The following is a 20,136-nucleotide window of genomic DNA, read 5'->3' as shown; positions in this document are numbered from 1 at the left end:
ACACCCACACTCTGTGCCACACCCACACTGTCATGCCCCTGCCAGACTGACTGCCACACTCACACTCTGTGCCACACCCACACTGTCATGCCCCTGCCAGACTGACTGCCACACTCACACTCTGTGCCACACCCACACTGTCATGCCCCTGCCAGACTGACTGCCACACTCACACTCTGTGCCACACCCACACTGTCATGCCCCTGCCAGACTGACTGCCACACCCACACTGTCATGCCCCTGCCAGATTTACTGCCACACCCACACTCTGTGCCACACCCACACTGTCATGCCCCTGCCAGACTGACTGCCACACCCACACTCTGGGCCACACCCACATCGTCATGCCCCTGCCAGACTGACTGCCACACCCACACTCTGGGCCACACCCACATTGTCATGCCCCTGCCAGACTGACTGCCACACCCACACTCTGGGCCACACCCACATTGTCATGCCCCTGCCAGACTGACTGCCACACCCACACTGTCATGCACCTGCCAAACTGACTGCCACACCCACACTGCATGCCACACCCACACCGTCATGCCCCTGCCACAATGACTGCCACACCCACACTGCATGCCAAACCCACACAGTCATGCCCCTGCCAAACTGACTGCCACACCCACACTGCATGCCACTCCCACACTGTCATGCCTCTGCCAAACTGACTGCCACACCCACACTGCATGCCACACCCACACCGTCATGCCCCTGCCACACTGACTGCCACACCCACACTGCATGCCAAACCCACACAGTCATGCCCCTGCCAAACTGACTGCCACACCCACACTGCATGCCACTCCCACACTGTCATGCCTCTGCCAAACTGACTGCCACACCCACACTGCATGCCACACCCACACCGTCATGCCCCTGCCACACTGACTGCCACACCCACACTGCATGCCACACCCAAACAGTCATGCCCTTGCCACACTGACTGCCACACCCAGAGCTGAGCCGAGGCAGAGGCGAGAGAGGCTCCAGCCTCAGGGCGCAGTGTAGGAAGGGGCGCACAACTCACTCAGCTATCCTTCCCCTATTGTGTTTGAAGCAAAGAGAAATAAGAAAAGGGGATACATGGCAGTGACTTCAAGCCAAATAACTAGAGATTAAGGTGTTAGCGGTGTTGGGGACCGTGGGGCGCCTCTTAGTCTAATAGCAATCAGTGCGTGACGGCTGGGGTGGGAGGGATGGAGGGGCGCACTTTGGTGTCTCAGCCTTGGGTGCTGGAGGACCTTGTCCTGCCTCTGGCCACACCCACACTGCATGCCACACCCACACCATCATGCCCCTGCCACACTGACTGCCACACCCACACTGCATGCCACACCCACACTGTCATGCCCCTGCCAAACGGAATGGTGAAAGGAAGGTACAGAAGCACATGGGAGGAGGGGTTCTGAAAAGATGCACAGGTTGGTGGGCATAAAGTATAGAGGAGATGGCTGTAGGTGGTCTTGATACAGAAAGGACAGCAGCAATACTTGCATTCATTGGGACCTGAGTCTGGACTGGATGGAGAAATCTTGGGAACAGATGCTCCCCAAGGCCTGCAGAAGTGGCACCCCTTGCTAAAAGCCTTTGGTAGTGGCAACTTAGCACGTGCCTAGTGTGCCTAAAGGCTGGTACACACTTTGGAGTGCTGTTGCCCAGTTTAAAGGTCCACTCCAGCAAAACACGTAAGCCATTAAAATCTGACTAGTCCATCTCCTCATGGTAGATTCTCTAGGTTTTCTTTGATTTCAAAATTATTTCCTTAGCGGCATAGGGAGGCTGGCTGGTATAATATTACTATTTTGGCAGTTAAACTGCTGTTCGGGCAATGCTTCTGAAAACAAAGAAAACCCTGAGAATCCCCCAGAAGGAGATGGACTAGTTAAAAACCTGCAAGAGCTGTACTGTCCTACAGAGAGCAGAGAGGGAGGATGAGTGATCTGCGCACAAACTGCGGGGAACAGCAGACATGGATGATCTGTCCTCTGGAACACACATCAGATTCTTGGTCGAGACAGATGTAGCAGTGTAGCAGCAATCATAAAACCCCTCCTGAAGAAACCATCACTAGATCCTGATTCTGTAACCAACTACAGACCTGTGGCGAACTTACCATTCCTATCAAAAGTTATCGAGAAAGCAGTCGCCAACCAGCTAGAAGCCAGGCTTACAGATAACAACATCTTTGATACTTTTCAGTCAGGATTCAGGAAAAGGCACAGCACTGAAACAGCATTAGTCCGAGTAATAAATGATCTACTTACTGCAAGGGACAAGGGTGATTGCTCAATTCTGATTCTTCTTGACTTGTCAGCAGCATTTGATACTGTGGATCATGAAATACTAATCCAGCGACTGAAGAATTACTGTGGCCTAAGGGGTACTGTTCTTAGCTGGTTTCAGACCTTCCTATCTGGCAGGACACAGCAAGTATGTCTGGGCACACACTACTCTAATCCAGTGCCACTTGCCTATGGAGTTCCACAGGGTTCTGTACTATCACCATTACTCTTTGCAGTCTACATGCTCCCACTGGGCAAAATAATCCAGAACTATGGTTTAGGATACCATTGTTATGCAGATGACACACAACTGTATCTGTCCTTCAAGCCTGGCACCCAAGACCCATCAGCATCCATAAATGCGTGTCTAGTGGATTTACAAAATTGGATGAACACCAGCTGGCTGAGGCTGAACTCTGACAAAACAGAGGTGTTGGTGGTAGGTGGTCCACACATGATGGATAAAGTTCAAAACGCTCACCACCTCAAACTAGCAATTGGGGGAGATACTGTACAGTATAAAGACTCTGTGCGAAACCTTGGGGTGATCCTGGATGGAAATCTAAAACTCAGACAGCAGGTATCAGCTGTCGTCAAGTCTTCCTTCTTCCATCTAAGAAATATAGCGAAAATCAAACACCTTATTCCAGCTGAAGACCTACCTGCCCTGGTTCATGCATTTGTATCCTCCCGCCTAGACTACTGCAACGCCCTGTTCATCGGATCTACAGATAAGGTTCTGCGCCCCTTACAGCTAGTACAGAATGCTGCAGCCAGACTCCTAGCCAATGCCCCCCGCAGCTCACACATCACCCCAGTACTGCAATGCCCCCCGCAGCTCACACATATCCCCAGTACTGCAATGCCCCCCGCAGCTCACACATCACCCCAGTACTGCAAACTCTTCACTGGTTGCCAGTAAACTGGAGAATCAATTGTAAGATCTGCCTGCTGACATTCAAGGCTCTACACCACATGGGACCCAAATACATAGCGGATCTATTGGAACTTTATGCCCCTCCACGCACCCTCCGCTCTGCCAACAAGATGAAGCTGGTTATTCCCAGGATACACTTAACATTTGGTGCTCGGGCCTTTTCCTATGCAGCCCCTACTCTATGGAACTCACTTCCACAATCAGTACGAGAGGCTCCTTCTCTGGACAGCTTTAAAAAAAGGCTAAAAACTCACCTCTTTTCCCGAGCCTTTGAGACTGCATAATGCAGGGTCGCAGCGCTTTGAGTCCCCAGGGAGAAAAGCGCTATAGAAATATTATTGTTATTGTTAGAAAGAGGGGGGATCTATTTATTTTTATTTTTATATTATTACCTGGTCAGCAGCTTTAAATAGAGGCGCTGCTGACACAGGTTTGTTAAGTAAGGGCATTTTTTTCCTTAGTTGTAATGTGTAATGTGTGGGTAGGCAGAGCTGATGGCTGAGGGAAGGTTGCTAAGCAACCAGACACACAAGCAGGGGAGCCGTTAGGGAAGATAGAACAGCTTTCTGAGGGGTTGAGTTGGCAGTTGGAGCAGACAGGAGAAGGGGAAAGATGCAGCAGGCCAGACGATGCGATAGCTGACATTTTGGGAGAAAATTACTGAGCCATGATGATTCTTCAATCCTCCATAAGATAAGCCAGCCATCAGTCCTGTAAGGCCTGAGCGACATAATGGAGCAAGGGGCTCTTGGGACTTTGTGGCCACACAAAATACAGGTTGTGACATTGCTTGGGTAATTGCATAGGTTCTTATGCACTTGGTTTTCTGTGGTACTGCTCTTTCCCTCCTTTCTTTCAGGGGCCGGCTGGTGATATCTGAAGCTGTCAGGTATCTGGGCAAAGAGCACCTGGAGATATTCCTGATTGGCAGCTGTCAGAAGGAGTGGGGTTATCGGCAGCCAATGAACTTTGAGCTCCTGTCACAGATCAGTGTGGGATGTCATTCTCTCCTCAGTGTCTGTCAGGACAAGCTGCGATCCAGACGTGCTGTCTTTTCTCCTGCAGATTTCTTTATTTGAGCCTTGTTAGTTTACTTCATTTATTTCATTTCTTTAAATTACTTATTCTTTTATATTTAACCTCCATCCCACCTGCTGGATTTATCTTTTTGAGGACTTATAACTTTTTACTCATGGATCAGACTCTGATTAGGCTGGCTGCTGTTGCCAGATCGGAAGGGGGCGAGGAGCTTCTGAAAAGAATTTTGGATGCCATTGCCCCCGCTGAATCATCTACCCCAGCTCTCCTGCCTCTGCCTTTGGACCCTACTATGTCTCCCCAGCAGCCTCTTGCTGCTCCTGCCCCGACCAGCCTGTTACCTGCCTTGCCGGCTGTTGTGCGGCCGCCTACGCCTTCTAAGGGCCGCTCCAGGAAGGATCGTCACGCCCAGGATCTCCAATCTGCTGCCGGAGCGGGCGCCGGGTACCCGGAGGCGCCGCCGGCGAAGAGGGCTAAGAAGCCAAGGAGGCCCTATTCTCCCGACGTGCGGGGAGCGAATTCCAGGAGCACCGTGCCCACAGGAAGTAGCCGCAAGAGTAAGGGCGGAAGTGGGCGCGGTCAGGTGACCGGCGGGCGCCATCTTGCCGCGGATCTGAGGTCTGTTTGCGCTCCAGCGCTTTCTTCCGCCCCCTCTTCTCAGCCAGCCGCCTCCTTTTCACAGTCTGCCCCCGCACAGTGCCCACAGCAGCCCAGCTCTCCCACAATCCAGCCAGCATTCTCTTCTGCGGGCACAACTGCGGGCATCCAAGCGGCTCCTGTGTCTTGGGCCCCACCGACTCTCCCCCTCCCTGTGGATGCTCCCAGCACTTCTTCCAGCACCTCCCCACCTCTCATCACAGCTGCTGACATGCCAACTCCGGACCAGCTTGCACAGCATCACCTTTCTGGAGTCCTCAACGGGAGTTCTTTTGGGGCCGCCTGCCAATCAGGGGCCCCCTCCACCACATACAGCCGGGTTCAAGGATTTCTCCCAGCATCTGGAGCCAGGTCTGCTGGCACAGTGATCCAGGACGGACGTCTTCCTGCTGCTACAGGAGAGGCTGTCGCTGGCGTCAGGGATTCCAGTTCCTCCGATGAGGAGACATCTCTTCCTAGACACGGTGAGAGCAGGGGTGAACGCAGGGAGGGTTTGTTTGATAGATTGAATGTTGTAGTGGATTGTTTAAAACAGGTGATCGAGAGATTGCCCACTGCTAATACTGTTCCTACTAGTTCTGCTTCACCTGCTGCTGTCTGGGTACCCCCAGGCAATCAAATGGTTAACCCTGCCCCTTTGCCTTTAAATTTTCCTTCATCGCTAGAGACTGGTAACACTCCCCCTCCTGTTATTAGGTCCGGTGTTTCAGAGCTTTTGTATAAGGAGGCTTTACCCTGTGTTTCTTCTCCACTCGGTTATCATTTACCTCTTGCGGTGAAGGAAAAGATCTGGCGGGGTGAGCACGTGGATTTGCTTTCTTTACTTCCTTTTAGTAAAGACTATTTGCAGAAGGATAAAAAGGAGGAGGAGGACAGGCGTAGGCCTGTAACTAGGTCATTTAATAACTGGCTTCAAGCATTCTTAATTCTCGCCAGTGTTATAGTTGAAAAGCAGCCGGAGCTTGCGGCAGGTTTATTCCAGCACATGGATACTGTTTTCGAGGCCCAACGGCAGTACGGAGGGATGGCGTGGTTTACTTATGATGACGCTTATCGTCAGAAGATGTCCATCTATCCCTCCCTGCGTTGGGGCTCGAAGGATGTCAGCCTATGGATCAGCATACTGTTACCACAGCGTGCGCAATCTCCTAAGTCTAACACGCAGAATTCTAGCAATGTAACATTTAAGAAAGGCTTCTGTCATGCCTTTAACGAGTCACAGTGCAAGTTTGCGGCTAACTGCCGATACAAGCACGAGTGTGTCAATTGCGGCGGCCTTCACCCGGCGGCGCGTTGCTATAAGAAAGTAGCAGCTACTGTGCAGGGCTCCACCAAGGAGTCCTTTCTGCGGAGCGCGGACGCCAGTGAAGCTCCTCGAGCTAATTCCATGGCTCGATCGCTTCCCAAACCGGGAGATCAGCACATTTCTGCTTAATGGCTTTGCGAACGGGTTTTATATTCCTCCATTTACGGGATCTGGTTGTTCCTGGGTTGAGAATCTTAAATCGGTAAAAAATTTGTCAGCCATTGTCCAATCTAAAATCGATAAGGAGATTGCAGCTGGCAGGGTTGCTGGTCCTTTTTCCTCGCCACCGTTTACGGATTTTAGATTGTCACCCTTGGGAATTGTGCCGAAGAAAGACCCAGGTGAATGGCGCCTTATCCATCACTTATCTTTTCCCAAGGGTGACTCTCTAAACGATTCCATTGAAACGCATTTACGATCTGTCTCTTATTTATCCTTCGATCAGGCTGTATCGGTGATCCGTGGTTTCGGCAAAGGCGCATTACTAGCCAAAACAGATATTAAATCGGCGTTTCGTTTGCTACCGATTTGGCCGGGCGGTTTCAATTCCCTCGGTTTTCAATTTAATGGCCTTTTTTATTTCGACATGTGCCTCCCCATGGGCTGTACCCTGTCCTGTTTTTATTTTGAAATTTTTGCAACGTTCCTCGAGTGGGTAGTTCAGCAAGTATGTCGTTCCGGCACGGCGTTACACTATCTTGATGATTTTTTATTCGTCGGGTCCCCCGGTTCTGATGAGGCTTTTAACTTATTTTTAACTTTTCACGACATAGCAGAGAAATTTGGCGTTCCGGTTGCGGAAGAGAAATCGGTTTTACCGACCACGGAATTGATTTTTCTAGGAATTACAATCGACACAGTTTTAATGGAATATCGTTTACCCCCTGAAAAAATTTTGGTTTTAAAGTCGTTGCTGAACTACCTTTTAGGCAAGTCAAAAGCGTCAGTCAAGGAGCTGCAAGAACTCCTTGGCCGTCTAGCTTTCGCAAGCCGCATTATGCCCATGGGGAGAGTATTCTCGCGGCGCACGGCGCGATTGCTGTCGGGTTTAAAAAATCCTTCTTGGCACGTTCGCTTGACCAGAGACGTGAAGGAAGATCTGCTGGTGTGGCATAGCTTCCTGATCAACTATAACGGAAGGTCAATGTGGCAGGAGGAGTTTATAAAAGACGATCAGATGGATTTATTTACCGATGCAGCTGGATCGATCGGGTATGGTGCTTATTGGAAGGGTCACTGGAGTGCTGAGCAGTGGCCAGTGTCATGGATTGAGCAAGGATATGTTAAAAACATCGTTCTTTTGGAGCTTTTTCCTGTATTGGTGGCATTGTCGATTTGGGGTAGATCTTTCGCAAACAAGCGGATTCTGCTCCAATCGGACAATAAGGGAGTGGTGTATGCAGTTAATTGCCTTACATCTAAATCCCTTCCTGTTTTGCATATTCTTAGGCAATTAGTCCTGCTCTGTCTTAATTTTAATGTGTGGTTGAAAGCTGTACATTTACCCGGTAAGTCCAATCTGATGGCCGATGCTTTATCCCGGCAGCAGCTCTCCACATTCAGGGCGTTGGCGCCGTCGGCGGACGAAGAAGGAATACCTTGCCCGGCGCACTTATGGACCTTGATTGGGACTTAATAACAGCTTCTGTTCGTAAATCACTGTCTGCAAAAACATGGGCTGATTATTCAGCTGCATGGCAGGACTGGTGCAGTTACGCTGGGCTGTTTCGAAAGTCGCCTTTCGCTGATGAAGTAGAGTTGGTTTTGTCTTATGTTTGTTCCAAAGTGTCTTTAGGGGCCTCAATCCCATCGTTACAGCGTAAGCTTTGTGGTATCTCCTTTTTCAGGAAGCTTCATCATTCGCCCCCGTGCACGGACTACTGTCTAGTGAAGCAGATGATGAAGGGCTTCCGTTCGGGTCTTTCAGTGCCGGATGGTAGGCGTCCGATTTCCTTTGAGCTTTTAGGCGACTTGTTACTTGTTCTTCCTTTAATTTGCTCTTCTGAATACGAAGTCCGTCTGTTTCGAGCGGCTTTTTCTTTAGCCTTTTTCGGAGCCCTGCGCATCTCAGAATTGGTTGCAAAAGCCAAATCTGAGCATTCCGGTCTTCGCCCCCAGGATATATCGTTATCGAATACGGCGGTTCAAATTTTTATCAAAAAGTCTAAAACGGATAGGGCCGGTCGGGGGGTTTGGCTTACACTTTTTAAATTAGAGGGTTCCTCGTCGTGCCCTGTGCGCTTGGTCAGCGAGTTTTCCAGTATCCGTTCGTCGTCTCCTTCTTTTCTTTCCCATGCCGACGGGTCGGCGCTTTCTATTTTTCAGTTTCGAGCTATATTAGGCAAATGTATGAATACGCTGGGATTGCAGGCTTTTAAATTCTCAAGCCACTCATTCCGAATTGGGGCAGCCACAGAAGCTGCGAGACTAGGATTGTCGGAATCTACAATTAAAAAGATAGGCAGATGGGAGTCCCATAGGTATAGGTTATATGTTCGCCCTTCTTTGGTTGTATAAAATAACTTGTTTTTTTTCCTAGGTCTGAAGCAGGTGGTGTGGATTATCGGCCACTCTTTTATCTTTTGGGCAAGACGAAGGGCTAAGGAGAGGCCTTATACGGACAACCTGGACTTAGACTGTGACTCTTTCCAGATATACTGGAAGGGTTGTAGGGGTATGAGGTGGGAAGCTCTGTTGCCCAAACTAGTTTGTCTTGTAGACGAATGGCCGGTTCCTGACATCTTAATAATCCATTTAGGGGGAAACGACCTGGGAAAAGTCAAAACTTTAAACCTTCTGGCTAGGATGCGTCGGGATTTTCTGCAGATTCGCGCTATTTTTCCGAACACGGTTTTGGTTTTTTCCGAAATTGTCCCTCGCTTGTTATGGTACGTCTCACCCAACAAGCGCTTCTTCGACAAAATTAGGAAGCGGGTGAATTGGGCCATGTGTAAATTTCTCTCTTCGGTCGGAGGTTTTTCCTACAGACACATTGACTTGGAGGGGGGGGTCCGGGGTTTGTATAGGAAGGACTTAGTCCACTTGTCCCCAATTGGTGTTGACATTTTTAATATGGAGCTTCAGAATATGGTTGAGAAGGCCGTGGGCTGGGGTGCCAGGCTATAGCCTGGCGGGTGGCGGTAAAAGTTGCCCACGGTGGTGGGCGGGCTAAGTACTTTAGAAGTTGTTCGACTATGATGTGTGTTTGGATATGATTAACTTTGGATTATTTATGTTTTTTACAGTTTTAATAAAGTTAAGGTTGAATTAATATTTAAAGTATTTCATTGAATAAAAGTATCGAACAACTTTAATTTGAAAACCGCAATAAACAACGCCTTACGGCCAATTTTTATCCACTAAGTTGGTGTGTTTAGTTTTATATTAATATTTATTTTGGTATGTGCCTCTTAAGTCCCATGTAAGGCCTGAGCGACATAATGGAGCAAGGGGCTCTTGGGACTTTGTGGCCACACAAAATACAGGTTGTGACATTGCTTGGGTAATTGCATAGGTTCTTATGCACTTGGTTTTCTGTGGTACTGCTCTTTCCCTCCTTTCTTTCAGGGGCCGGCTGGTGATATCTGAAGCTGTCAGGTATCTGGGCAAAGAGCACCTGGAGATATTCCTGATTGGCAGCTGTCAGAAGGAGTGGGGTTATCGGCAGCCAATGAACTTTGAGCTCCTGTCACAGATCAGTGTGGGATGTCATTCTCTCCTCAGTGTCTGTCAGGACAAGCTGCGATCCCCCTCCCACCCTCCCTCTTCTTGGACTTTCTGGACTGTCGTAGGCTATTGCCTTTATTGGCGGTAAAAGTTGCCCACGGTGGTGGGCGGGCTAAGTACTTTAGAAGTTGTTCGACTATGATGTGTGTTTGGATATGATTAACTTTGGATTATTTATGTTTTTTACAGTTTTAATAAAGTTAAGGTTGAATTAATATTTAAAGTATTTCATTGAATAAAAGTATCGAACAACTTTAATTTGAAAACCGCAATAAACAACGCCTTACGGCCAATTTTTATCCACTAAGTTGGTGTGTTTAGTTTTATATTAATATTTATTTTGGTATGTGCCTCTTAAGTCCCATGTAAAGCTGACAAGGAGTGGGAAAGCCAGGAGAGAGATTTCAGGCAGATGAAAAAGAGCCAGTCAGATGTATAGCCAGTTATTCTTGATACAGAGGTGCTGGGAAAGAAGACTTTAAATCTGACACGTATGAAATATGATTAATACTGTGATAAATCAGCGTGTGACAAGAAAGATACTTGAACATTTTGATTACAGTGAATTGGCTCTGGTGATGTCCCCCACTGCTGAAGTATAGTGCTGGTGAGGCTGAGAATTGAGACTGACAAGCCCTAATTGTTATGATTATCATCTTACTTGTATTTTCATAAGTTTACCTGAATGGTTGCGGAAATGGGAAGAAAGGTTTTTTTTTTTTTATAAAAGTCAAAAAACTGCATATTACCCATATACTAGGCCTGAGACTAAGAGATAGTGAGATTGAGAGGAAAGTGAATCTGGTTAATAAAATAAGCTACTGTCCTGTCCGCTAGAGGCCTATCTTAACCTCTTATAGCTTACTGACTTTACCAAAGTAATAAATGCAAGAAGCCATTTTGTTTTGGTTATTTTATGTGTGGTGCACAAGATAGTGCGAAGTTATATTGGAAGAAATACTTACCTATGGGAAGAGTGGTCCGACTGGATTCCTGTAAAAGAAAGGAGAATGATTAATATGTCCATTTACCAGTAGTGTTAAAAGATTTAGAAGAAGTACCTGTTAATAGACTGTTTTTTTTGGCAATAGACTGGTCCTGCAAAAGAACAGAAGAGATTACATACAGGAGCGGCAGAAGCTGAGATTTATAAAGAAACTGTTGTGCTTTTATTTTTCTGCTGTTTTTTGGGGGGCAAGCATATTGAGTAGTTTTGCTCATAGGAACAAGTGACGGAGTTATTTTCTTCTTCTTTATTTAATTCTAGTAACCTTATTAATTTACTAAGAATTTAGTAATTCACTAACCAATTTTATTTCTTTTATTATTTATTATTAACTTATTAACCAACCAATTTATTAACTTCTAACCATCTAACTTATACATTTATTGTTCTGGCTTTTCCTAAGAAACGGCTGAACTATTGAATAAGAAAAAAAGCCAGAATAATTGATCAGACTGAGAACAAAAAAGCAAGAGTACTCTATTTACTATTGAGTTATGAAAGATTTTGCTGATCAGCAAACTTAGAGGTTAAAGTACTATATAATGGTTTTGTCAGGGAAGCATTAAACTGAAATTACTTTAGTACTCAGGGCTCTTTCACACCAGAGCTAGCGTTGGAGAACGCTCAAAGCATACGTTTTGTTGTATGCCTTTTACTGCGTTTTGATATGCGTTGCACTGCAGTGAGTGTGCGTTTTTAATCCGTTTTCAATGCGTTACAGCACATAGAAAAACGCAGGTAATTTTTTTTTCTTTTAGTTGTCAACTTTCTACATTGTTCCTCTGTTGCATTCTGGGACTGATTGCCTGCGTTAACGGATTAAAAACGCGCATAGTGTGCGTTTTACATTGACTAACATTGTAACGCATAAAGCTAGCGTTGGCCGAAAAACTGCGCCTGGGTGCAGTGTAACGCAACGCACAAAAAGGCTGCATTATATGTGAAAGCTAAAATCAAAGTCTATGGACTTTCATTTCACCTTGGGTAACGTAAACTTTACCCTTTGCGTTGAAACGCAGAAAATCTGCCCTAATGTGAAAGAGCCCTCAGGGTTTAGGAAATCCAAATAAGGTCCATTTTTCATTAAAGTGGGTGGGAACGCTGAGAAAATACTTACCGGGTGGGAAGGTTATGTGTTATTGTTAACCAGTTGTTTTCCTCCTAGCTTCCGGAAGTGTTCTATAGAAAGAAGACCAGAAGATAATAAGAAGACTGTGATATTAGATTGTGTTGTTTGTAATTCTCATTGGTTACATGGAGTAGAAAGTGTATTTTTATCTTTTATTTTGAATAAAACTTTTGAATTTTACAACCTGCATTGGTGTTTGTGGAGTTCTCCTTCAGTTGGCGGTTTGAAACCGTTTACAGCAGATTGGGAGTTCAGGCCTTGGGCGGGGCTGTACGGATTGGACATTTATAAACAGAGGTATAATCTCTATGGAAACGGAAGCATCTCACACAGGTGCGGCGGATGAGAAGTATGTTTGCCTTGGTTGCTGCTATGCCACTTGTATTATTGCTTTATGACGGTGGTAGAATATAGTCCAGATTCACACCCAGAGGCTATAAAACGCGGCATTGTCTGGCAGCCTCACGTGACGCAGCTCTGAGTCTGATCCCCACTGGATGTCCCGCTACGGTCAGCACACTCCCATTAAACAAACGCTCGACGCTCTCTAACATCCTGGTGTGACCGATGTGCCCTGTTTACTCTCTGATCTTTATAGAGCTGCCCGAAACATCACATTATCCTCTATAATAAACCCCTGTGTCCCTGCGTGTGCTGTCTCTGTGTAGCTGCGTCCGTGCTTTGTGCTACTGCGCATGTGCGCAACACGGACCCAGGCAGCCGATGAGACAGGACGGGGCCAGGGAGCCGGGCTGGCCTGTGCCCAGGAGGACGAGTGCAGGCGCGCGCACGAGCAACAGGTGTGCGCGTGTGTGCAGCAGGTAGACAGGTGCGCGCGCGCACGAGCGACCGATGCGCACGCATGTGTGGCGGGTGCCCATTCATGCGCACTGTTAAAAGATGGACCTAGAGCTGGTTTTAAAACAGGCTTGGGTCTACTAGTCCTCTATAATAATATGCAAGTGTCCCTGCGTCTATCCGTGTGTCAGTGCTTTTTTGCACTGCGCATGTGCAGGGACAAGACGCAGAGACACTGCCGAGAGCCGGAGGAGGACGGGGCCAGAAAGGGTGGGCGGCGAGTGCGCGCAGCGAAGTCATGACAGACCTAGCCCGTTTTTAAATGGGCTAAGGTCACTAGTATATAATAATTTGCCTGTGTCTCTGCGCCACATGTCCCTGTGTCAGTGCTTTTGCCCTACTGCGCATGTCAGCCGTTGGGACAGGACAAGGATGGGCCAGGGCACCAGGTGGGCGTGTGTGCGCACGGCGGGTGGATGCGCATACACGCTGACATGCGGTGGTGGCGGCTGTGACAGACCTAGAGCCCGTTTTGAAACGGGCTTAGGTCGACTAGTAATATATAAAGAACTGAGAAGGAAGGGCTGTTTCTCAATGACTGCGATTTGCGCAAGGTAAATCGCATAGCTATCGCGGTGCTACACAATGTTCTTGCAATCCATTTATTCATGTCAAATTTTTGAACCACACTTTTTTTCCCTCCTCCTCCGCCGCACATCACAAATGCAATTACTCCCTGAACCCGTCCGAACGTGATAATCGAACTGGCCACGCATTTGGTGAGAGTAGACAACGTTTTGATGGCATCATGGTGGGATGGTGATCAGGATTTGTGATAGATAACAGCCCAACAAGAATCATGTCTCCTCCAGCGTGAAAAGCTTGGCGCTCATTTCCTGGTGGTTTCCTGTCGAAAACATTGGCTTCTGGGAAAACAAATTCCCTTCCTGACATTTTTTTTGTTGTGGCCAGGCTGAGTGTGTTTTAACACCACCTCCTCCCATGCTGGTGTGTTCGCTCCCAGTCCAGTCGCAGTCTTTAAGGTGGCCCGGGAATCGAACCCACAACATCATGCATGAGAAGCAGAAGCAGTACCTCTACACCATCTAAAGCTGACCCCCTGACAATTTTTTGATTGGTCCTATTCCAAACTGCATACAATTTGCAATAAGTTTTAGGCCTTGTTCCCATCTGTGCGCTTCTGTCCACTTTTCAGCAACATGTATCAATCTGTAACATTGTTGTGCTAATAAAAAGCGGATAGAAGCACACAGATGGAAACAAGGCCTTAATGCAAGCTGGATTACTTGCATCCCTTTGACAACCTCTTTTCTGGAGCAGCAAAATGCCTTCCATATTTGCTGCAAGCTTTTGATTTGTTTTATGAATTAAAAGAAAATAGGAAATGTTACAGATGGATTTTGGAACCCGCCTTATTGGGTGGGGTTTCTTGCTAGAAAACATTCTACTTGCACTGTTGCACTATTGCGCTGAAGAACCAGCCATAGTCCTGTGAAACGCGTTGTATGTTTATAGTACTCAATAAACTCATTTCCAGATAATGCTGGCCTATTTCTTCAGGAGAGGTAAGCCCAGCACTAACTCTTTTTTTGTGTACATTTTTATAAAGTATTTTAGCTACACTGGGTGCCTTTAGTTCTTTAACTACTATGCATCCAGACCTTGTCTCCTCTCTCCTCCTTATGAACCAGAGCAGATTTGACATTTTAGCTATGTCCCTATTTAATCAGCAATAACTTTATCCCTACTTATGACACCTAAATGAAATACTGTATGAAATATTGTAACTGTATGAAATATAGTTTTTTTTTCAATGCTAACTAGGTTTTTATCCTATGGCATTTTTTCCCTTGAACAATTTTGTTTTCTATGTATTTTATTGGGAAAAAGAGGGAACAATTGAAAAAACAAATTTTTCAGTTTTAACAATTCCAGTTTAAAAATAAAAAAACACAGATTTTGTTTGACTATTTCTACCGTTTATTGCAAAACTTAAATTATGTTCCTGTCACAATGTATGGTGAAGAAATGTAATTCTAAAATAATGCTACACTGTGTATTTTTCACTATGAACTGAGCAGTCCCTGCAGATGTAGGGACTGCTATCCTCTAGTTACACCCCTGATGCCAGATCTCGGGAGCGATGCAGGAATGTGATCAAAGCTCTTAACTTGGGAACACGGACTCTCCCCCCAGAGCCCTTGTCCAATCCATGGACAAGGGGCTCTTCCCCACCCCTGGTGCCCCAGGAGAAGGTGGGGGCGACGACTCCCTAGGGGGGTTCATGGTGGCATCTGGGAGCCCCCTTTAAGAAGGGGACACCAGATGCCCGCCCCTCTCCCAGGAGAAATGAGTATAGGGGTACAAAGTACCCCTTACCCATTTCCACAAAAGGTTAAATGAAATAAAAACACAACCACGAGAACAGTATTTTATTATTCTAAATTAACCAGAAATACTTACCTGTACCTTTAAAAAAAAATTCCCACGCCAATATCCTCGGTAAACGATCCAACGAATTACAGTATCCTCTTATGTTGCGATCTTCAATTAAGTTGATTGAAGATCTCCGACGCCCCCCACATAGCTTAGAATGCATCCTGTGCAGGACGCATAGCTGCCGGATCCCGCTGTCTCTCCCCACCTTCCTTCACCTGTCACCCTCATCTACGCTGGCACCCGGTGCACCCATGGGTGCCAGGCTAGGTGAGAGTGACAGGTGAGGAGGTGGGGAGAGACAGCAGGAGCCGGCAGCTATGCGTCCTGCACAGGACGCATTCTCTGCTATGTGGGAGGCATCGGAGATCTTCAATCAACTTAATTGAAGATCGCAACATAAGAGGATACTGTAATTCGTTGGATGCATTCTAAGCTATACTAACGGTTAATGAATCATCCGGTTCTTTTTAATGAATCGGTTCTATTTTTAATGAATCGGCTCATTTTACTTTGAAACTTTAAAATTGATTTTCTCAAAAAGTATAAGGTCTTTTTGAATTTTTTTTCCCTCTTGTAGTTACTGCTCCTCCTCTACATACCCTGCAAATTTGGTGTTCTTACTATGTAAGGGGACTTTGCTATTAACCGCTAAAGTCGGAGTTCCTGGTTCACTGAGAAGGCGAACCACCCAAAGTTCGCCGGCGAACCGTTCGCCTGGAACCGTTCGCCGGCGAACCGTTTGGGCCATCTCTACCCACATGTGCAGTACACTCCGTCTAGCGAAGTTACCGGGCCACTTAGTGGAGGATCCAGGCGGCGTGCGGAGACAGCGACGGACCAATCAGCCCGAAGAGGGCTGGAGGAAGCCCCAGATAGGTATGAAACTTTTTTTTTTTTACTCATTTCAGGTTCTCTTTAAGGCTTAGTTTAAATTTTAAAACAATAAAAAGTAGATTACTGAATGAGAAATCAGTATAATTTGTAGAAGATGTGGGCCTGCATTCAGTTTACTTTTTCTCCTAAGTTTTCTGCAAGGTGATATTCATAAAATGTCTTTTAAAGTGAATCTGAAGCAAATTAAAAAACAAACAAACAAACAAACAAACAGATACTTACCTAAGGAGAGGGAAGGATGTGGGACCTACAGAGCCTTCCTGTTCCTCTCCTCATCCCCTCATTCCTCCGCAGAAATCTCCCACCACAGGAGGCTTTCACAGTCTTCGGAAGCCCGAGTGCTGCTGGAGATGGGCAGCTCTGTTCTGCGCTCGTGCGAAGCCCACCCGAAGCAGAAGAGAGCAGTCTGTGGCCCATGGACCGCTAATGGGGGAGCCAGCACAGGAACGACAGGACGAGTAGAAGAGAGGGAAGCATATCTCCCATTTGTCCCTCTTTTGGAGTCCTGTCCCTCTTTCCTCCTCATTTGTCCCTCTTTAGGAGTCCTGTCCCTCTTTCCTCCTCATTTGTCCCTCTTTCTATGTTAATATATATATTTCTCTTCTAAAAAAAAGAGATCAACTCCAAACTTTATTCCCATCCTTTAAATTGATAAATTACTGATTGTAAAATGTTACTATGAAGGAAAATGAACAAGGATAGAAAGGACCAGTGTGGTCTGAATTATAAAACAACATATTTTTCTTATGAAATCTTTATGGTATGCGTGATTAGGGGTGTGACGGGGGCGTGATCAGGGGCATGTCTTAAGTGTCCCTCTTTCTCATCTCAAAAACTTTGGAGGTATAAGGAAGATATACGATCCAGAGCCTTCCCCCTTCTTAGGGCTGGAACCCCCCAGGGAGCGATTCAAAACGCTAGCGATTTCCCTAAACGCTCTGCTAATGTTATTGGATGGGCCAAATTCCACTGGAGCAATTGCGATTACCAAAGTCGCAAACGCAGGACATGCAGCATTTTTAGCGTTTAGCGTTAGCGTTTCTGCAATGTAAAGTATATAAACGCTGGCGTAATCTCTCGCTCAAAACCTGCACAGATCGATTTTGCTAGCGTTTTGAAGTTACTGCACACTGTTAAAATTAATTGAAAGGACCAATCAGAATTTAAAATCGCTACACAACCGCTGGCAAATTGAATACACTTTTTAAAATCGCTACCGAAAACGCTCATGAAATCGCTTACAAACCACTCATACAAAACGCTAGCGATTGCGATTAGCGACAGCGTTTTGTAGTGGGTTCCAGCCCTCATTTGAAGATGTGGTTCTTTATTCAATTCCGTTTTTCTCCTAAGTTTTCCCCAGCGGTGATATTATTTTCACATCTTATGAACAAAATGCAGCAAGCAAGAAAATAGAATCATTTTGATAACACTTTTTAATATATTTTTGTAGTCCTTTTTCCGTTGCAGAGTGCAGAAAAGTTATTTTAAGCAGAAGATGAAAAATGATCTCCTAGGAGAAAACTTGGGAGTAAAAGTGAATTGCATCGGCCCTGGAATTTTATGGCACGTCTTGGCAGTTTGCACGGAAATCCATGCGGCAGTCCAGAGTCAGAGGAGTGTGAATAATAAGATAACAATGACACCGCGAGTGAGTATAACCCGAGGAGGGCGCAGGCCCCAGCGTATCGCAGAATTATTCCACACTAAGTTATTACAGGAGGGATCCTCCCTCTTCTGTCCCTCCCTGAATCCTGCAAACAATACTCCAGCCACAGTGCAGGCAGCATGGGGACTCTGCTGAAGATCACTCTCATTGGGGTCCTCCTGGCTCTCCTGGGGGAGAGGATCTTCCAGTTCAGGTAAGCTGATCCCTCACCTTCACTCTTCCATGGAAGAACTCTGACCACCTCTTCTGCACAGCGCACAAATGTCTCCTGATCTCTGATCATCATATCAGTTCTTGTGTCCTTCTCACCGGTCTGGCAGTGGCCCCAGGCCTGGGGGATCTATCTGGACCTTCTGCCAAGAAGTCCACCAGAGTCATGGCTGGGACTTGTAGCTCCTCAGCAGATCTGCAGTTTTCCTAACTGACAGCGGAATACAACAAGATAGAGAGAGATAAGTTGTGAGACAGACAGAAAAGTTTACAAAGTACAACACTGGAGAGGAAAGTTATTCTGTCGGATCCGCCGTTAGATTTTGATGGATTTTGCAGCTGTTGCTGGAGAGGGGCTGATCCGAAATCTCTGGATGATTTTCAGATTCTCTCAGCTAAAGCGATATCCCACATGTGGGGAGTTTGTAAGCCCTGTACACACCATGCAATTTTCACTTAGGATATTTTTTTCCGAACAAGCAAATGATCGGATCAATCAATTGATCAGTCTATTGATCACCAGCGACCGATCCCAAGCTCAAAATCAATCTCGTTCACAACCGGAAGCTGATCAGACAGGCTTGAAAATATCAATATAAATACCGCACATTGCTCCGTGTGTACGTCCGGTTCTGGTAGCATTTTTCTTCTCAATTAATTTTCAATCAACATTCAGTTGGAAAAGTTGTTCAAATGTACCTTTTGTTTTTCATTAAAAGTCAACCGGGATTGGTCGATTTTTCTGAACAAGCTTTTATGAAAATGATGTAAGGTACTTGTGCGAGGCAACGCAACAGACCGCCTAAAGTATAAAAGGGGCCTTTATGAAAATGATATGCAGCTTGTAATCGGACCAATCACCTGACTTTGTGCAGATGTGGATTGGCTCAATTCCATGCATACAATTTGCATGAAATTTGAATGCAAGCTGGAACACTAGACCATTTTTAGAAGAGATGACTAGTTTATTGTACAAAACTTCAAGCTGGACTCATAAGGCAGCAAGTGATCAATATGACTGGAATAAAGAGTTGTGTAAAGGTGCTCATTAATGATACTAGGTTTATTGTACAATCTTACCAAATTTAAATTGGTTGAAAAAACAGGTAGGTCCCGGTTAGTGAACGGCACATGGACTGTAGGTTTGTTCTTAACCTGAATCTGTTTGTAAGTCGGGATGAGTATAGTTTTCTATTACTTGTATAGAAACAAATGCTTTAAAGAGAGTCTGAAGCGAGAATAAATCTTGCTTCAGCTCTCATATATAGCAGGGGCATGCGTGCCCCTGCTAAAACAGCGCTATCCCGCGGCTCTACGGGGGTCCCTGACCCCCCAGATCCCCTCCGTAATGCGGGGGAGCGCTTCCGCATTCGGGCAGGGTTAACCGCCGCAGCCCTGCCCCATGCGCGTCTGTCAGACGCGAACGTCCGCCTCTCCCCCGCCCCTCTCAGTCTTCCTTCACTGAGAGGGGCGGGGGAGAGGCGGCGATGCGCGTCTGATAGACGCGCTGAGAGGCAGGGCTGCAGCAGTTAGCCCTGCCTCTGGGAGGAACAAAATCTACGACCAAGTTGGTCGTAGATTTTGCGGGGGGTGGGTTGGGGGGTCAGGGACCCCCGTAGAGCCGCGGGATAGCGGCGTTTTAGCAGGGGCACACGTGCCCCTGCTATATATGACAGCTGAAGCGAGATTTAGTCTCGCTTCAGTGTCTCTTTAACCACTTCACCTCCTAGGTTTTTTTCCCTTAAAAAACCAGAGCAATTTTCACCTGTCAGCGTTCCTTCCATTCATACACTTATAACTTTATAACTACTTAACGAACAAAATAATCTAGATCTTGGGTTTTTTTGCCACCAATTGGGCATTCTTTGGGGGGACTTTTACTAAGAATTATTCTATTCTAACTGCACGAAAAATAGGATTTTTCGGCCATTATAGTTTCAATATAATACATGCTACCGTAATTAAAACCCATACATTCTATTTGCCCATTTGTCCCGGTTATTGGAACATTTAAAATG

The 20,136-nt window shown here is 46.4% G+C and overlaps 2 protein-coding genes across 2 annotated transcripts in view; both read left to right on the top strand.

Annotated features, from left to right (window-relative positions):
* The first annotated feature begins 3,770 nt into the window (after positions 1–3,770).
* LOC137517962 (uncharacterized) lies at positions 3,771–12,270 on the top strand. Its single transcript, XM_068235049.1, has 2 exons — positions 3,771–5,384; positions 8,766–12,270. The coding sequence occupies exons 1-2, from the start codon at positions 4,223–4,225 to the stop codon at positions 9,350–9,352; spliced, it is 1,749 nt and encodes a 582-aa protein (XP_068091150.1). The 5' UTR covers positions 3,771–4,222; the 3' UTR covers positions 9,353–12,270.
* A 5,700-nt stretch (positions 12,271–17,970) lies between these two features.
* The window catches only part of LOC137517960 (serum paraoxonase/arylesterase 2-like), a 43,560-nt gene continuing 41,394 nt past the window's right edge, over positions 17,971–20,136 (top strand). The window contains exon 1 of the mRNA XM_068235048.1: positions 17,971–18,101. Within this exon, the coding sequence (XP_068091149.1) occupies positions 18,028–18,101 (74 nt within the window). The 5' untranslated portion in view covers positions 17,971–18,027. The remainder of the gene's footprint in view (positions 18,102–20,136) is intronic.

Source organism: Hyperolius riggenbachi, chromosome 5, assembly GCF_040937935.1.
Source record: "Hyperolius riggenbachi isolate aHypRig1 chromosome 5, aHypRig1.pri, whole genome shotgun sequence".
NCBI classification, from domain to species: Eukaryota; Metazoa; Chordata; class Amphibia; order Anura; family Hyperoliidae; genus Hyperolius; species Hyperolius riggenbachi.
The sequence above is the reverse complement of the archived record's forward strand: the minus strand, read 5'-3'. Positions and strand labels throughout refer to the sequence as shown.